Below are 13826 nucleotides of genomic sequence, written 5' to 3'. Positions count from 1 at the left end.
GGAGGGAGAAACAAGGGGCAGGATGAGACAGAAATGTAGAACAGGGCGGTGGGCTGGGGAGAGGGGGCTTCCTGAGGGCACATTGTGCTGGGATATGAAGGGCTGGGGTAAGGTAGGCAGCTGGGGAGGGGGGGGTGGAGTTTGGAGCAGAGGCAGAGGGGAGCTAAGCAGGAGACAGAGGGAGGGAGGGAGAGGGGGAGGTGATTCAAGCTGTCTCCCACAGGGATAGATGTACTGTCTCCAGACCCTGACAGTGAAACATTGCTGCTGAATCTGGGTTGAAATAATTTATGTTTGGTTTTGCGGGGGGAGAGAGAGTCAGGTCGTTCAAACAGGGCATGGAGTTCTGTGGGTGTCCTGCAGTGTCACTCACTGAAAAGTTTCCACCTAATGTGCTGTGTGTTGTGGTTCTGAAGCTGTTTGCTGGGCAGTGAGTTGGAACTGATTCCTCTTGGTTTTCCTTTCGTTAAAAAGCATGTGTCATTCTGCCCGGGGTTGGGAGGGGTTTGGAGGGGAAATGTACTGCAAAGCTGAAGGATTTGAGGATTCTAGTTCCTGCAACAGTTCTTAGGAGACGAGGGGGAATTTACTTTAACTTCAGATGTTGCTAATTGGCATGTAGAAACAAATATTTCAGGTAGTTTTGAATTCTAAACAGAAAGAAATGAAGACATTTGCAGAGATTTGATTAATCTTCCATCGAGCTGCAGGACTGGGGCAAGTTCCCGAGCTTTAAAGATTCCAGTTCCTGGGTAATGGGGAACACTGTGACCAGAAAGCCGAAATACATTGCCACAACTGTGGAGGAAGCTCTTGTCATTTTCAAATTCCAAACCCCCAAACCCAAGTTACAGATGAAATAATTGGAATGGAGTCAACTCCCAGGGGACACAAGAACCAGGGAGCCCCGAGACCCACAACCTGCTGATCTGTAATGGTGTGTGAGTGCCTCTGGAAAAGGTCACACAATGTACACTTTCAACAAACCGATGACCCAGAACATTGGTAATCCCACCCAATGATTGTAAAAGCGAGGTTAAGGCAGGTCACAGAATGTGCAGCACAATCGAAATGTCGCAATGAGAAGGAAAGTGAATGAACAGATACACAGACGGGAGGTTTGTATTTGGAGTGGAACATGTTTCCATGATCACCTGGAGCAGGTGGGAATATACATTAACCCAGGGGGAGGTTATATCCAACACAGACAAATTTGAAAACTCTTAGGGGCTGCGGGAAGATGCTGGGTCACAGTTAAGATTCACCAATCATTATTCCCAGCAGCAAGTGTTTCAGGGGATCGGGAAAGGTTAGGTCTTACTTGTAAAACCAGGCTCAGCTCTTCAACATGAGGCACAATCCTCTATCCCAACACTATACTCCCGCTCTCTCCCTATAACCCTCAACACTTCAGCCTGGAGTAATGAGTTTTCTGAAACATTTTCAGTGATTTCCCCTCCACAACTTTCTGGGAGAGAATCCCACAGGTTCAATGTCCTCTGAGTGAAGACATTTCTCCTCAGCTCAGTCGGAAATGGCCTCTCCTGCGTCCTTAGGCTGTGACCCCTTGATCTGGAGCCCTGGCCAAGGGGAAACATTGTCCCTGCCTCCAGTCTGTCCCACCCTAGAACGGTTTTATTTCTGGAAGTCTTGTTTCCTGTTATCTCAAACCTGATCTTTCTGAAACATGCTGTCCGGGTCCCGGAGTCTGTGAGACGTTGAAATGTGTTCAAAAGGGGTTTTCTCGAATCAACCCAGAGATGTGATGACATACTTCTGGGGCAGGTGGGCTTGTACCTGGGTCTTCTGGCCCAGAGATAGGGACACTACCACTGCACCCCTTTCCCCTTTCTATGAAAGATCACTGGGGGATCTGATTGATTATCCATAATGAAGATGATGAAAATGATTTCATGGGTGGGAACAAATTGTCCAACACAACACAATGCTCCATGGCAACCATCTGTCTCAGGCTGGTTCCAGTTCTCCAGCAAAGCACAGTCCAAGCTGGAAGAAGATAAATTGAGTTTAACAATGTTAGAGCTGGAGGCTCTCCCATGACCTTACCCCAACCTCACACACCAGACTTTGTCATCACGGGGGCTGTTACCCCACCCAACCCATTGTTAACTTCCAACAGTCCCCATTAGCAGCTATTCATTCTCCCACATTGACCTTTACCCAGGCCTTTTTCCGCCCCACTATTTTTGGCCAACTCTTTCGACTCTATCCCACCCATCATTTACTCTCTACCCCATCCCTATCTTCTGCACAAATCCCAACCTTTATGCAGCTGCCATCAGTTCTGAAGAAGGGTCACTGAACCAGAAATCTTAACTCTGCTTTCTCTGCACAGGTGCTGCGAGACCTGCAGACTTTTTCCAGAAATTTGTTTTTCTTTGGTTTCTAGCATCAGCAGATTTTTTTTATTTACTGACGGTACAGAGTCAGTATGGATTTGAGGAGGAGTGTTCAGGGGATTGAGACAGGCTGAGTGAGTGGGTACATGGAATATAATGGGGAGAAGTGTAAGATTCTCCACTTTGGTCAGGGGAATGGAGGGGCAGAGTATTGTTTAAAATGTGAGTGTTTGGAAAGTGATATGTACAAATGGACTGAGATGTACTTGTTCATAAGCTGCTGAGAGATAGCACACAGGTACAGGAAGCAATTCAGAGGCAAATGGAAGACAGAGCTCGATCAATTTCTAGTCCCTGATCACAGTGAGAGATATGGGGAAGGGACAGGAATATGGTCATGAGGTAGATGATCAGCCAGCATCTAGAATGGCAGAGCAAGCTCCAACAATTTAATTGGCCGACTCCTGGCCCTAATGTAAAAGACTGAAATGTTTACAACCATCTCCAGCCAGGAACACCAACTGGATGATCATTCCCAGCCTCCTCCTGAGATTCCCACAATCACTGATCACACTCTTCAGCCAATTCCATTCACTCCAAGTCGGATCAGGGACTTACTGCCTGGAGACTGCAGCCCCTCTGTCCATGCAGTGACCAGCAGAGTCAATAAACATCAGACTGTAGACCCACTGATATCAGCACCAGCTTCTCTTTAATCACAGCTTGGAGCAAAACCTTCACTTGGATCATACAGGTCACAGTATATATGCAGGTACAATCATTGGTCATTAAAATCATTCCAATTATACTCAATTTCCATAAAAAGTATAAAATGTATAAATATGGAGAGATAAGGACCTGCAGAATAAATATTCATGTTCAGCATTGACAACCAACCAATTGCAGGGCGACACAGTTGCACATCCCTGGGTTTAACAATAATGCCCGAGTGTACAAACAGATATCAATTCAGTATCAGCACCGTGGACTGAATGATCTCCTCTCTATCACACAGAATCCACATACTCACAATGCAATATAAACTGATTTCAATCTGTAACATTAATGTTGAAATATAACTCAGAGGAGGAAACACTTGGACAGTGTTTCTAGGGAATGGAGATAACACTCCCACTGGGAGTTTCCCTCCTGAGATGGTACTGCTAAGAGAGTTTGTGCAAAGTGGGAAGTGATTGTTGATCCCAATCCTGAGTTCAGACTTCCCATCAGGAATCACTCGATCCCCCCAACACTGGGCTGACTCCCCCATCCCTGAGCCAGGCTGAGTGCAGTGGAAACTCAGTCAGTGCTGGACAGCCCCGTTCCCCAGAAGGTTTTGTTCTCCAGCCGCTCCATCCTGATGCTCAGGTGCTGTTGGTACAAGGCTCTGTGCTTCACCTGAACAGGTCACCTCTCTCAAAGAGACACTATTCGATGCTTCATTTCGATCGCTGGAGTGTTGGCTTCGAACATAATTCCGAGAAGAGAGAAACAAGCAGAGTACAGGTTAGAAGAATCCAACACTCTGGACGCGAGTGTAAAGGGGCTGTTCAGGACAATTAAATAACCGTCATCATCCTTTTCCAATGGCAGCTGGAAAATGGGCGACAGGAGCTGCACGGTGACGGAGCACAGAGTGTAGAGGAGAGGAGGCTTATAGGGGAGACAATGGGCAAGAGCTGGGCACTCCACAGGAGCTGTGCTGGCTGACAGAGGGAGGGCCAGAGGAGAGAGTGAGAGAGCCCTGCAGTAGTTCCTCCTCCCACAGTGAGGGCTGTACGTGGGGAAAGGCGGGGAGCACAGAGATGTGGATATTGAGAGAAACAAAGGAGATGGTATTCTCAGTGACTGAACCCTCCAATACCCAGGATAAGGGATGGGCTGTGTGGTTCAAAAAGTGCAGGAGAGTGAGCAACAACTTGCCTTTCAATAGCACCTTGTACATTGTGTAGTATAGGAAAAAACAAGAGAGAAAGAGGCATTGGAATAACAGAGGGAGAAGGAGGGAGAGAAACTTGGTCAAAGAGGTTTAGGTGAGGAATTGCAGAGCTTCCGAGCCAGGCAGCTGAAGGCACAGCCACCAATGGGGCAGCAATGGAAATATCAGGGAGACAGGAGCACAGAGATCTGAGGGCTGTACAGCTGAAGGTGGTTACAGATCGGGAGGGCTGAGGCCATGGAGGGATTGGAAAAAGGATGGGAATGTTCAAATCTGTCCATCTCAGTCTGAAACAGATTTAACGATGGAACATCCACACCCACACGGAGTATAAACGTGAACCAGTTTATCCCTGTTTGCAGCCTCTGTATCCCCCTCACAGCTTACTTTCCCACTGAGCTTTGTATCAGCAGCAAACTGGGACAATCCCACTCTATCCACCCATCTCAGTCACTGATATAGATTGTGAGTCACTGAGGTCCCAGCACTGATCCTTGCAACACCAGTTACATCCTGACAACTGACAATGACCCATTTGTTCCTGCTCTGTTCCTGTCCATTAAACAATCCACAATCCATGCTATATTACCCCCCAATCCCCTGGGCCCTCATCTTGTACAACAACCTATTGTGTGGCACCTTCCCAAATACCTCCTGAAATTCCCAATATGTGCCCCATCCTCTGGCTCTCCAGTGGGATAATATTTGCTCCTTTCCAATCCCACAGGGACTGTTCAGCAGCGAGAGGATGACAAGCTGGAAGTGACTGGATGCTGCTGCTCAATGACAGGCTGGATTGAAGCATCCTCACAGCTCAGGGAATGGACAGGGACAGAGCTCAGCAACATTTCACACAATGTTATACAAAGATCAAAGGGTTACCATGGAAATAGTGGAACATTCCAGAACTCACCATCTTTGTCGCTTTAGGACAATGTAACCCACAATTCCAACAACAAAAACAGCACCAATCCCAGCAGCAAATCCCAATCCAACTCTTGTTCTAGTTGTGACTCCAGGACCTAGAGACAGAGTGAAGCCATTAACAGACTGGGACACACAAACTAAACTAACAGCAGAGACCTTCAGCACCTCGTGTTTCAGAACCAGCCCCAGTACAAACAGATCCCTGGTTAATTCTAGTCCTGGAGGGATATGGGAGGTTAGATCCCAATAATCACACACACACCAGATCACCCCACAGCTCCTTACACACACACACACTGCCCCACAATGTGATGGATACATGCTTTCCAATAGCGAGAACTGGACACTGACCAGCAGCAGTTTCCCTTCAATTAAACTGAACAGCAACTGAAATTATTGTTAATTTTACAAGGAAAGCAAAGTGTTTCACACTGCCTTCATCCAGGGTCACCCCCTCCAGACTGTATCTCTCTGTGCCCTCACCTCTGGTGGGCCTGTCCTTCCACTGGGACAGGACATACCCTGGGATGGTGATCGGGGAGTCTGGGATGTTGTGTTATTTCTGTCAGTGTGACTATGTCCCACAGTGTCCCAAGTTGGACCCCAGTCCCCAGATGTTAGTGAGGGGGACTTTACAGGGTCAGCTGGGCTGGCTGTGTCATTGCTGTGTCCTGATTCGATGCCAGGCTCACAGCCACTGACCCATTCAGTTTTATTGTGGATTTTCCTGTCTCGGGGTTTGGAACAAACTGATTGATGTGCTCAGACAATTAAAAAGGGCAGTTAAACCATCCCCAGGTTAATGTGGGACTGGAGTCACATATAGTGAATAATGTGAATTTAAATTCTGAAAGTACCACAGTGGGACTTGAACTCTCACTATCTGATTTATTAATTACTTATTTAGTAACATACCCCCACACTAACATTCGCACAAAATCAGAGGTTAGGTACAGAATAGAAATTAGAACTAGAACAGAGATACATATAGAACCAGGGAAATCCCAACATGAGAACCTTCCCTTTCTCCCAGGGACTGGGTGGAAGGCCAGGTTACACCTGGATCAATATTACTCGACACTGACTTCAACCAGCATCTCTCCCAATCCCATCAGTTTCCCAACAGAAGGGTTCCGTTCACATTGTACCGAGACTCTCCACACAGAATTCCAGAAACACTGATGCTCGTGGGAAGCAGGAATCCTCAGAGTTCTGTATCTGAGGGACGGGAAGTGGAGTCTCAAACTGAAATAACAGTCCCAGGGAGTTTAAGGACCAGCTCCATGTAACAGTGACCCACACCCACTCAGTTCCTTGGAAGCGAACTCCTCTGTCGACAGGATAGTGACGGCAGCATGTGGTACACCTGCCTTTATTAGTCAGAGCATTGAGTATAGGAGTTGGGAGGTCATGTTGGGACTGTATAGGATCTTGGTTAGGCCACTTTTCAAACATTGTATGCAATTCAAGCCTCTCTCCTATAGGAAGGATGTTGTGAAACTTGAAAGGGTTCAGAAAAGATTTACAAGGACGTTGGCAGCATTGGAGGGTTTGATCTACAGAGAGCGGCTGGTTTGACTAGAGTTATTTACCCTGGAGCGTTGGAGGCTGAGGGGTGACCCTATAGACGTTTATAAAATAGGGGCATGGATGAGGTCAACTGCCAAAGTCTTTTTTCCAGGGTAGGGGAGTCCAAAACTAGAGGGCATAGGTTTAATGTGAGAGGGGAAAGATTTAAATGGGACCTAAGGGGAAACATTTTTCATGCGAACGGTGGGGTGTGTATGGAATGAGCTGCCAGAGGAAGTGCAGGAGGCTGGTACAATTACAGCATTTAAAAGGCATCTAGATGGGTATATGAATAGGAAGGATTTTGAGGGATATGAGCCAAGTGCTGGTAAATGGGACGAGAATAATTTAGGGTATCTGGTCAGCATGGATGATTGGACTGAAGGGTCTCTTTCCATGCTGTATAGCTTTATAACTCTATGGGACTCTCACGGAGTCATTCTTTGGTAAAATATCACACAGCATTTCAAACCTTCCAATGTTCCTCCCTGTCTATCCAGCATCATCCAATGTAAGAGCTGAAAACACATGAAGTAGTTTAGAAACAGATTTACCTGGTACAGGTGTGTTCGGTCCAGGTGTAGGAGCTCGCTCTAAAGGAAACATCATGTGTTTAGTACGGTGGGTGAAACAAACTGCAGAAATGTTCAGAGACTCTGTTGGGCTTGAGGGAAATACACCCAGGGAGGAATGAGGCTCAGGCCAGACTGATCGGGGGGATCAGGAACAGGATTGGGAGTGAAAACTCCAACAGGATTGCATTAACTGTGAAAGGTAGAATGGAAGTTTTCCAGAGTGACCCTGAGCAGGATCATTCCCAGCAGTTTACATCCCCCTGTGGAGAGAATCCTCACAGGATCCTGGGCCGACTGGGATACACTTTCAAGGTCAGTGCACTGGGTCTTGGAAAGGCTGCTTGGGAGGGGCTGTGGGTCCCACCTCCTGCAGCCCAACCTCTGGAGAGAAGGACCATGTTTCTGGGGAGGAAGTGCAGGTTCTCACACCGTTAACCCCTTCCATCACCCAGTTTGGTAGCTCCAGCCTTCAGTGCTCAGCCAGCTCGCTCAGTTTATTATTGAGTAACCCTTGGAGATGGACAGGGAAGACCCACTCAGTAGATTCTGTGTCCATGTGACCCTCAGTGCTTCCTCCAAGTGGGGGTGAACATTGTGGGGTACCCATTGATCAGCTGAGGGAGGGCAGTCGGTGAGAACCAGCAGGAGGTTTCCAGGTCCATGTTTGACCCAAGGCTGAGAGACTTCATGGGGTTCAGAGTCAATGTTGAGAAGCCCAATCCCCTCTCCCTCCTGACTGTATTCCCTTGGTGTGATCAGACACATCCCAGGATGGTGATAGTGCAGTCTGGGGTGGCCAGGGGATTCTGTCAGGATGGCTCTGTCACACAGCCCAACATACAGAGCCCAGAGGTCAGTGATGGGTCTTTGCAGAGTTGACTGGGCTGGGTATGTCTTTGTTGTTGCGTGGTTCAATCCCTGGATCACAGCCTGTAGGTCTGTTCAGGTTTATTCCTGTTCCTCTTCATCATGGAGAGATTGAAAATAATTGTCAACTCAGGTAAATGTCCCTCAGGTTAGTGTGGGACTGGAGTCACATAGAGGCCAGACCGGGTACGGACAGCAGGTTTCCTGAGGGAACCAGTTGGGGTTTTACAACAATCCAACAGCTTCATGGTCAGCAGTTCTGGGAAGGGTCACTTGACCCAAAAAATTAACTCTGCTTTCTCTCCACAGATGCGGCCAGACCTGCTGAACTTTTCCAGCAATTGCTGTTTTTGTTTCTCATTTCCAGCAACCACAGTTCTTTTGGTTTGTATTTCGCTTCATGGTCTCTTTTATTGGGGCTGAATTTACGTTTCCAGAGTATAATTCAAATACACTATTTAGATTATGTCCGAGTGGTATATAATCCCTGCACAACCACAGACAGAACATCACAGATTAAATACTGAACATCACAAGGAGATCGCTCTCACCTCTTACAGACAGATCGACAGAATCAAACTGCTCCAAATCAAGATGCACACCCACTCTCTTTCGGATCCAACACTGATACACATCCTGGTCTGTCTCCCTGAGGTCAGAGATCAGAACTGACCAGTTACCTTGTTCCAGTTGATCTTTGAACAGGTTCGCTCGGTTACTGAACCGTGGGTCTTGTTGGGCCAAATCATCACTCCCATCGAGAAACTCATATAAAATTTTGTCCTTCTGTGTCCTCCAGATTACCCATAAATCAGAGACTGGGACATTCCCTTTGTAGGTACAGGGCAGCACAACCTGCTCCCCAAGGAACCCAGAAACTGGGACAGGCGAGTCACCTGGAAAAGATTGAAAGGATTTATCCATAGATAGACCCTCCCTGCTGGTACATTACATCCCAAGCTTCACATGGTTACACTGCGATGCTGGATTTACAAGAAGCTCTGATCAGTAACTCACTGCTTTCATTTCTGGGGGAAGGTTAAAGCTCAGACATTGAGGGTCTTCAACTAAAAGCAGCTTGTGCTGGATATTTGTCAGCACTGAGCACTGGACAGCACTGAATCACATGGTTCCCATTTGGACATATACTGGGAGACTGGGGAGTGGGGGAGGGAAGGTGCACCGTGGGAGATGAAGTTCAGGAGCAAAAACCCTAAATTTTCAGTTAAAGACTGGAATGGCAAGAAGTGGAGGTGGAGTGCAGAGTGTTTGGGACAGGTCGTGAGGACCCAGAACCTGCCCCTCACAAGACCCAAAGCCTAATCTCCACTCCCAGCACTGAGCAGCAGCACTTTAAATCTTATGTTTGGATACACACTGAGACAGTGCAGGGTCGGGAGGGAAGGTGCACAATTGGAGGTGGAGTTCAGAAGCAAAAATCTGAATGTCTAAATTAAAGAAGGAAATGGGGTGGGGAGGGGGGGGGGTGGTGGAAAGAATGCATCTGAGGATGTGCAGTGAGTCAGGGACTGGTTGTGGGGACCTTGCCCCTCTCCCACATACACTCAGAATCTGTCCCTCACAAGCCCCAAAGCCAATTAATCTGCTCTCCCACACTCTGAGATAATTGCCACCTCTGTCTGATCTCAAGTCATTCCCAGATACCTGATCCCTGTGCCCAATTCCCCATCCCAGTGTCACTGAGTGTTGCTCAGTGTCCAGATGCCACTGTTCCCATTCCAGGGGTTAATCTGAAGACATTTAGTGCCTTCCTTTCAGCTCCCTTCACTGCTCGGAAAGTTTCCCCCAGATCCCCCTCCCTCCCTCCCTCGGTGTCCCCGGGTGGGAGACACTGACAGTAAGTACCTGCAGCTCCTTTCCCGGGACCGGGACCGGGACTGCGATCAGGATCAGGGTCAGACACTGACAGGAGACCGAGAAGCTGCTGAGAAACATTTGGTAAAACTCCACGTTGGAGGGAGAGCGGATCGTGTCTCAGATACAGCCCAGAGCCGGCCCCGCGGTAATAACCAAGATGGGAGGGGGGGGTGTCATTCCCATTCCCTTCCCTCTCTCTCCCATCTCCGAATCTGGACCCACAGTTTTCCGGGAATCCCCAAGCGGATCAGTATTTTACTCCATCCCCTTCAGGGAAAAAGCAGCAGCTTTGACCCGGCTTTTCCCGACAGAGACTGCAGCCAGATTCCTCACTCCCCCCCCCCTCTGCGAAAATGGGATAGCCCAGACCTCGCCCAGACACGTGACAGGAGGCGGGAGATTTAAAACCAAAACAGAACGAGACAGAGGCCGTCAGTCCACGTGTTCATCTATTGGTCTAACCCGGAACAGAGTTATGGAGATGGACCCCACTTGAAACAGACCGTGGGTAAAAACAATGACTGCAGATGCTGGAGACCAGATTCTGGATCAGTGGTGCTGGAAGAGCACAGCAATTCAGGCAGCATCCGAGGAGCAGCAGCAAAATCGACGTTTCGGGCAAAAGCCCTTCATCAGCAATAAAGGCCATTCGGTCCAACTCGTCCATGCTGACCAGATAATTTTTTAATTTCAAAAACAGAGTTTATGCATAAAATTATTTGGATCTCTATACAATTGGTCATACCATTCCTGTGCACACATTACATAGCTTTACATACAGACATAGAAATCTATTTTTCCTATATACAAGTCTGTACAGTTACTATCCAGCTCTTCTGCTGAGGTGTCAGCGGAGCCCAGATGACTGGGTGGGCCTCCTGTTCTTCTTAGGCAGGCAGATATTACACGGTGGTCTTTCCCCACCGCGCGTTGGCGGCAGCTGCCCCAAGCTTCAGCGCATACCTCAACACGTAGTCCTGGACCTTGGAATGTGCCAGTCTGCAACACTCAGTCGGGGTCAATTCCTTCAGCTGGAAGATCAGCAGGTTTCGGACCGCCCAGAGAGCGTCCTTCACCGAGTTGATGATCCTCCAGGCACAGTTGATATTCGTCTCGGTGTGCATCCCGGGGAACAGGCCATAGAGCACGGAGTCCCGCGTCACGGCGCTGCTCGGGACAAACCTCGACAAACACCACTGCATTCCTCTCCAGACTTCTTCTGCGTAGGCACGTTCCAGAAGGAGGTGTGTGACAGTCTCATCCCCCCCGCAGCTGCTTCGAGGACAGCGTGCGGTGCAGCTGACAGTCCAGGAGTTCATAAAGGATCTCACAGGCAGAGCCCTTCTCACCACCAGCCAAGCCATGTCTTGGTGCTTGTTGGAAAGTTCTGGCAATGAGGCATTCTGCCAAATGGCTTTGACAGTCTGCCCAGGGAACCGCTCGATAGGATCCGCCCTCTCCTTTTCCCGAAGGGTCTCAAGGACACTACGTGCTGACCACTTCCTGACGGACTTGTGGTCAAAGGTGATTTTCTTCATAAACTTCTCCACGAAGGACAGGTGATACGGAACGGTCCAACTACTCGGAGCGTTCCGCGGCAGCGAGGCCAGGCCCATCCTTCGCAACACCGGGGACAGGTAGAACCTCAGTATGTAGTGACACTTGGTGTTTGCGTACCGGGGATCCACGCACAGCTTGATGCAGCCATACACAAAGGTGGCCATCAGGGTGAGGGTGGCATTGGGTGTATTTTTTCCCCTGTTGCCCAGATCTTTATACAGCGAGTCCCTTCAGACCCAGTCCATCTTTGACCTCCATATAAATTGGAAGATGGCCCGGGTGACTGCAGCGGCAGGTTCTGGGAATAGGCCAGACCTGTGCCACGTATAATAGCAATGACAATGCCTCACACCTGATGACCAGGTTTTTTCCCACGATGGAGAGCGACCATAGCTTCCATCTGCCCAGTTTCTGCCTCACTTTGCTGATACGCTCCTCCCAAGACTTGGCGCATGCCCCAGCCCGCCTGAAGCAAATACCCAGCACCTTCAGGTGGTCAGTCCTGACGGTGAAGGGGATCGAGGATTGGACGGCCCAGTTCCCGAAGAGCATGGCCTCGCTCTTGCCTCAGTTTACCTTGGCCCCCGAGGCCCGTTCGAACTGGTCACAGATGCAATGGGTCTGTGCATGGACAGCGGATCTCAGCAGAAAACGGCGATGTCATCAATGTACAGGGAGGCCTTGACCTGCAGGCTTCCGCTGTCAGGAATAGTCTCTCATATACCTGTGTGATATCCTGTCAAAGGCTTTCTACTGGTCCAGTCTGATCAGGCAGGTGTCCAACCCTCTGTCCTGCATGTAGGCGATCGTATCCCTGAGGAGTGCGAGACACTCAGCAATCTTCCTGCCCAGTCAACTCCTTTTATTTTATTTCAAAAATATACTTTATTCATAAAATAATTTGATGGTCTGTACAGTTGGTCATGCCATACGTACGTAAACATTTACATACAGAGATCAGAATTTATCATTTTTATATACAGGTCTGTACATTTATCAATCATATGCCCATATATTTAGCTGAGGTGTCAGCAGAGCCCAAATGACTGCATGGGCCCCCTGTTCTTCGTTAGGCAGGCAGATGTTACACGGTGGTCTTTCCCCACCGCGCCCTGGCGGCAGCTGCCCCAAGCTTCAGCGCATCCCTCAACATGTAGTCATGGACCTTGGAATGTGCCAGTCTGCAACACTCAGTCGGGGTCAACTCCTTCAGCTGGAAGATCAGCAGGTTTCGGACCGTCCAGAGAGCGTCCTTCACCGAGTTGATGATCCTCCAGACACAGTTGATGTTCGTCTCGGTGTGCGTCCCGGGGAACAGACCATAGAGCACGGAGTCCCGCGTCACAGCGCTGCTCGGGACGAACCTCGACAAACACCACTGCATTCCTCTCCAGACTTCCTCTGCGTAGGCTCGTTCCAGAAGGAGGTGTGTGACAGTCTCGTCCCCGCCACAGCCGCTTCGAGGGCAGCGTGCGATGCGGCTGAGAGTCCGGGCATGCATAAAGGATCTCACAGGCAGAGCCCTTCTCACCACCAGCCAAGCCATGTCTTGGTGCTTGTTGGAAAGTTCTGACAATGAGGCATTCTGCCAAATGACTTTGACAGTCTGCTCAGGGAACCGCTCGATAGGATCCGCCCTTTCCTTTTCCCGAAGGGTCTCAAGGACACTACGTGCTGACCACTTCCTGATGGACTTGTGGTCAAAGGTGTTTTTCTTCATAAACTTCTCCACGAAGGACAGATGATACGGAACGGTCCAACTACTCGGAGCGTTCCGCGGCAGCGAGGCCAGGCCCATCCTTCGCAACACCGGGGACAGGTAGGACCTCAGTACGTAGTGACACTTGGTGTTTGCGTACCGGGGATCCACGCACAGCTTGATGCAGCCACACACAAAAGTGGCCATCAGGGTGAGGGTGGCATTGGGTGTATTTTTTCCCCCGTTGCCCAGATCTTTGCACAGCGAGTCCCCTCGGACCCAGTCCATCTTTGACCTCCATATAAATTGGAAGATGGCCCGGGTGACTGCAGCGGCACAGGTTCTGGGAATAGGCCAGACCTATGCCACGTATAACAGCAATGACAGTGCCTCACACCTGATGACCAGGTTTTTTTCCCACGATGGAGAGCGACCATAGCTTCCATCTGCCC

The 13826-nt window shown here is 49.2% G+C and overlaps 1 protein-coding gene across 1 annotated transcript; it reads right to left on the bottom strand.

The window, feature by feature from the left end:
• Nucleotides 1-3055: 3055 nt before the first annotated feature.
• LOC148139342 (uncharacterized) lies at nt 3056-9161 on the bottom strand. Its single transcript, XM_087980850.1, has 4 exons — nt 8789-9161; nt 7350-7388; nt 5213-5321; nt 3056-3823 (listed from the first exon to the last, which is right to left on the bottom strand). The coding sequence occupies exons 1-4, from the start codon at nt 9159-9161 to the stop codon at nt 3664-3666; spliced, it is 681 nt and encodes a 226-aa protein (XP_087836976.1). The 3' UTR covers nt 3056-3663.
• Between the last annotated feature and the right edge of the window lie 4665 nt (nt 9162-13826).

The sequence above is a fragment of the Chiloscyllium plagiosum genome, unplaced genomic scaffold, assembly GCF_037043375.1.
Source record: "Chiloscyllium plagiosum isolate Xiang-an unplaced genomic scaffold, Cpla_swu_hap1 HiC_scaffold_38, whole genome shotgun sequence".
Lineage (NCBI taxonomy): Eukaryota > Metazoa > Chordata > Chondrichthyes > Orectolobiformes > Hemiscylliidae > Chiloscyllium > Chiloscyllium plagiosum.
The sequence above is the reverse complement of the archived record's forward strand: the minus strand, read 5'-3'. Positions and strand labels throughout refer to the sequence as shown.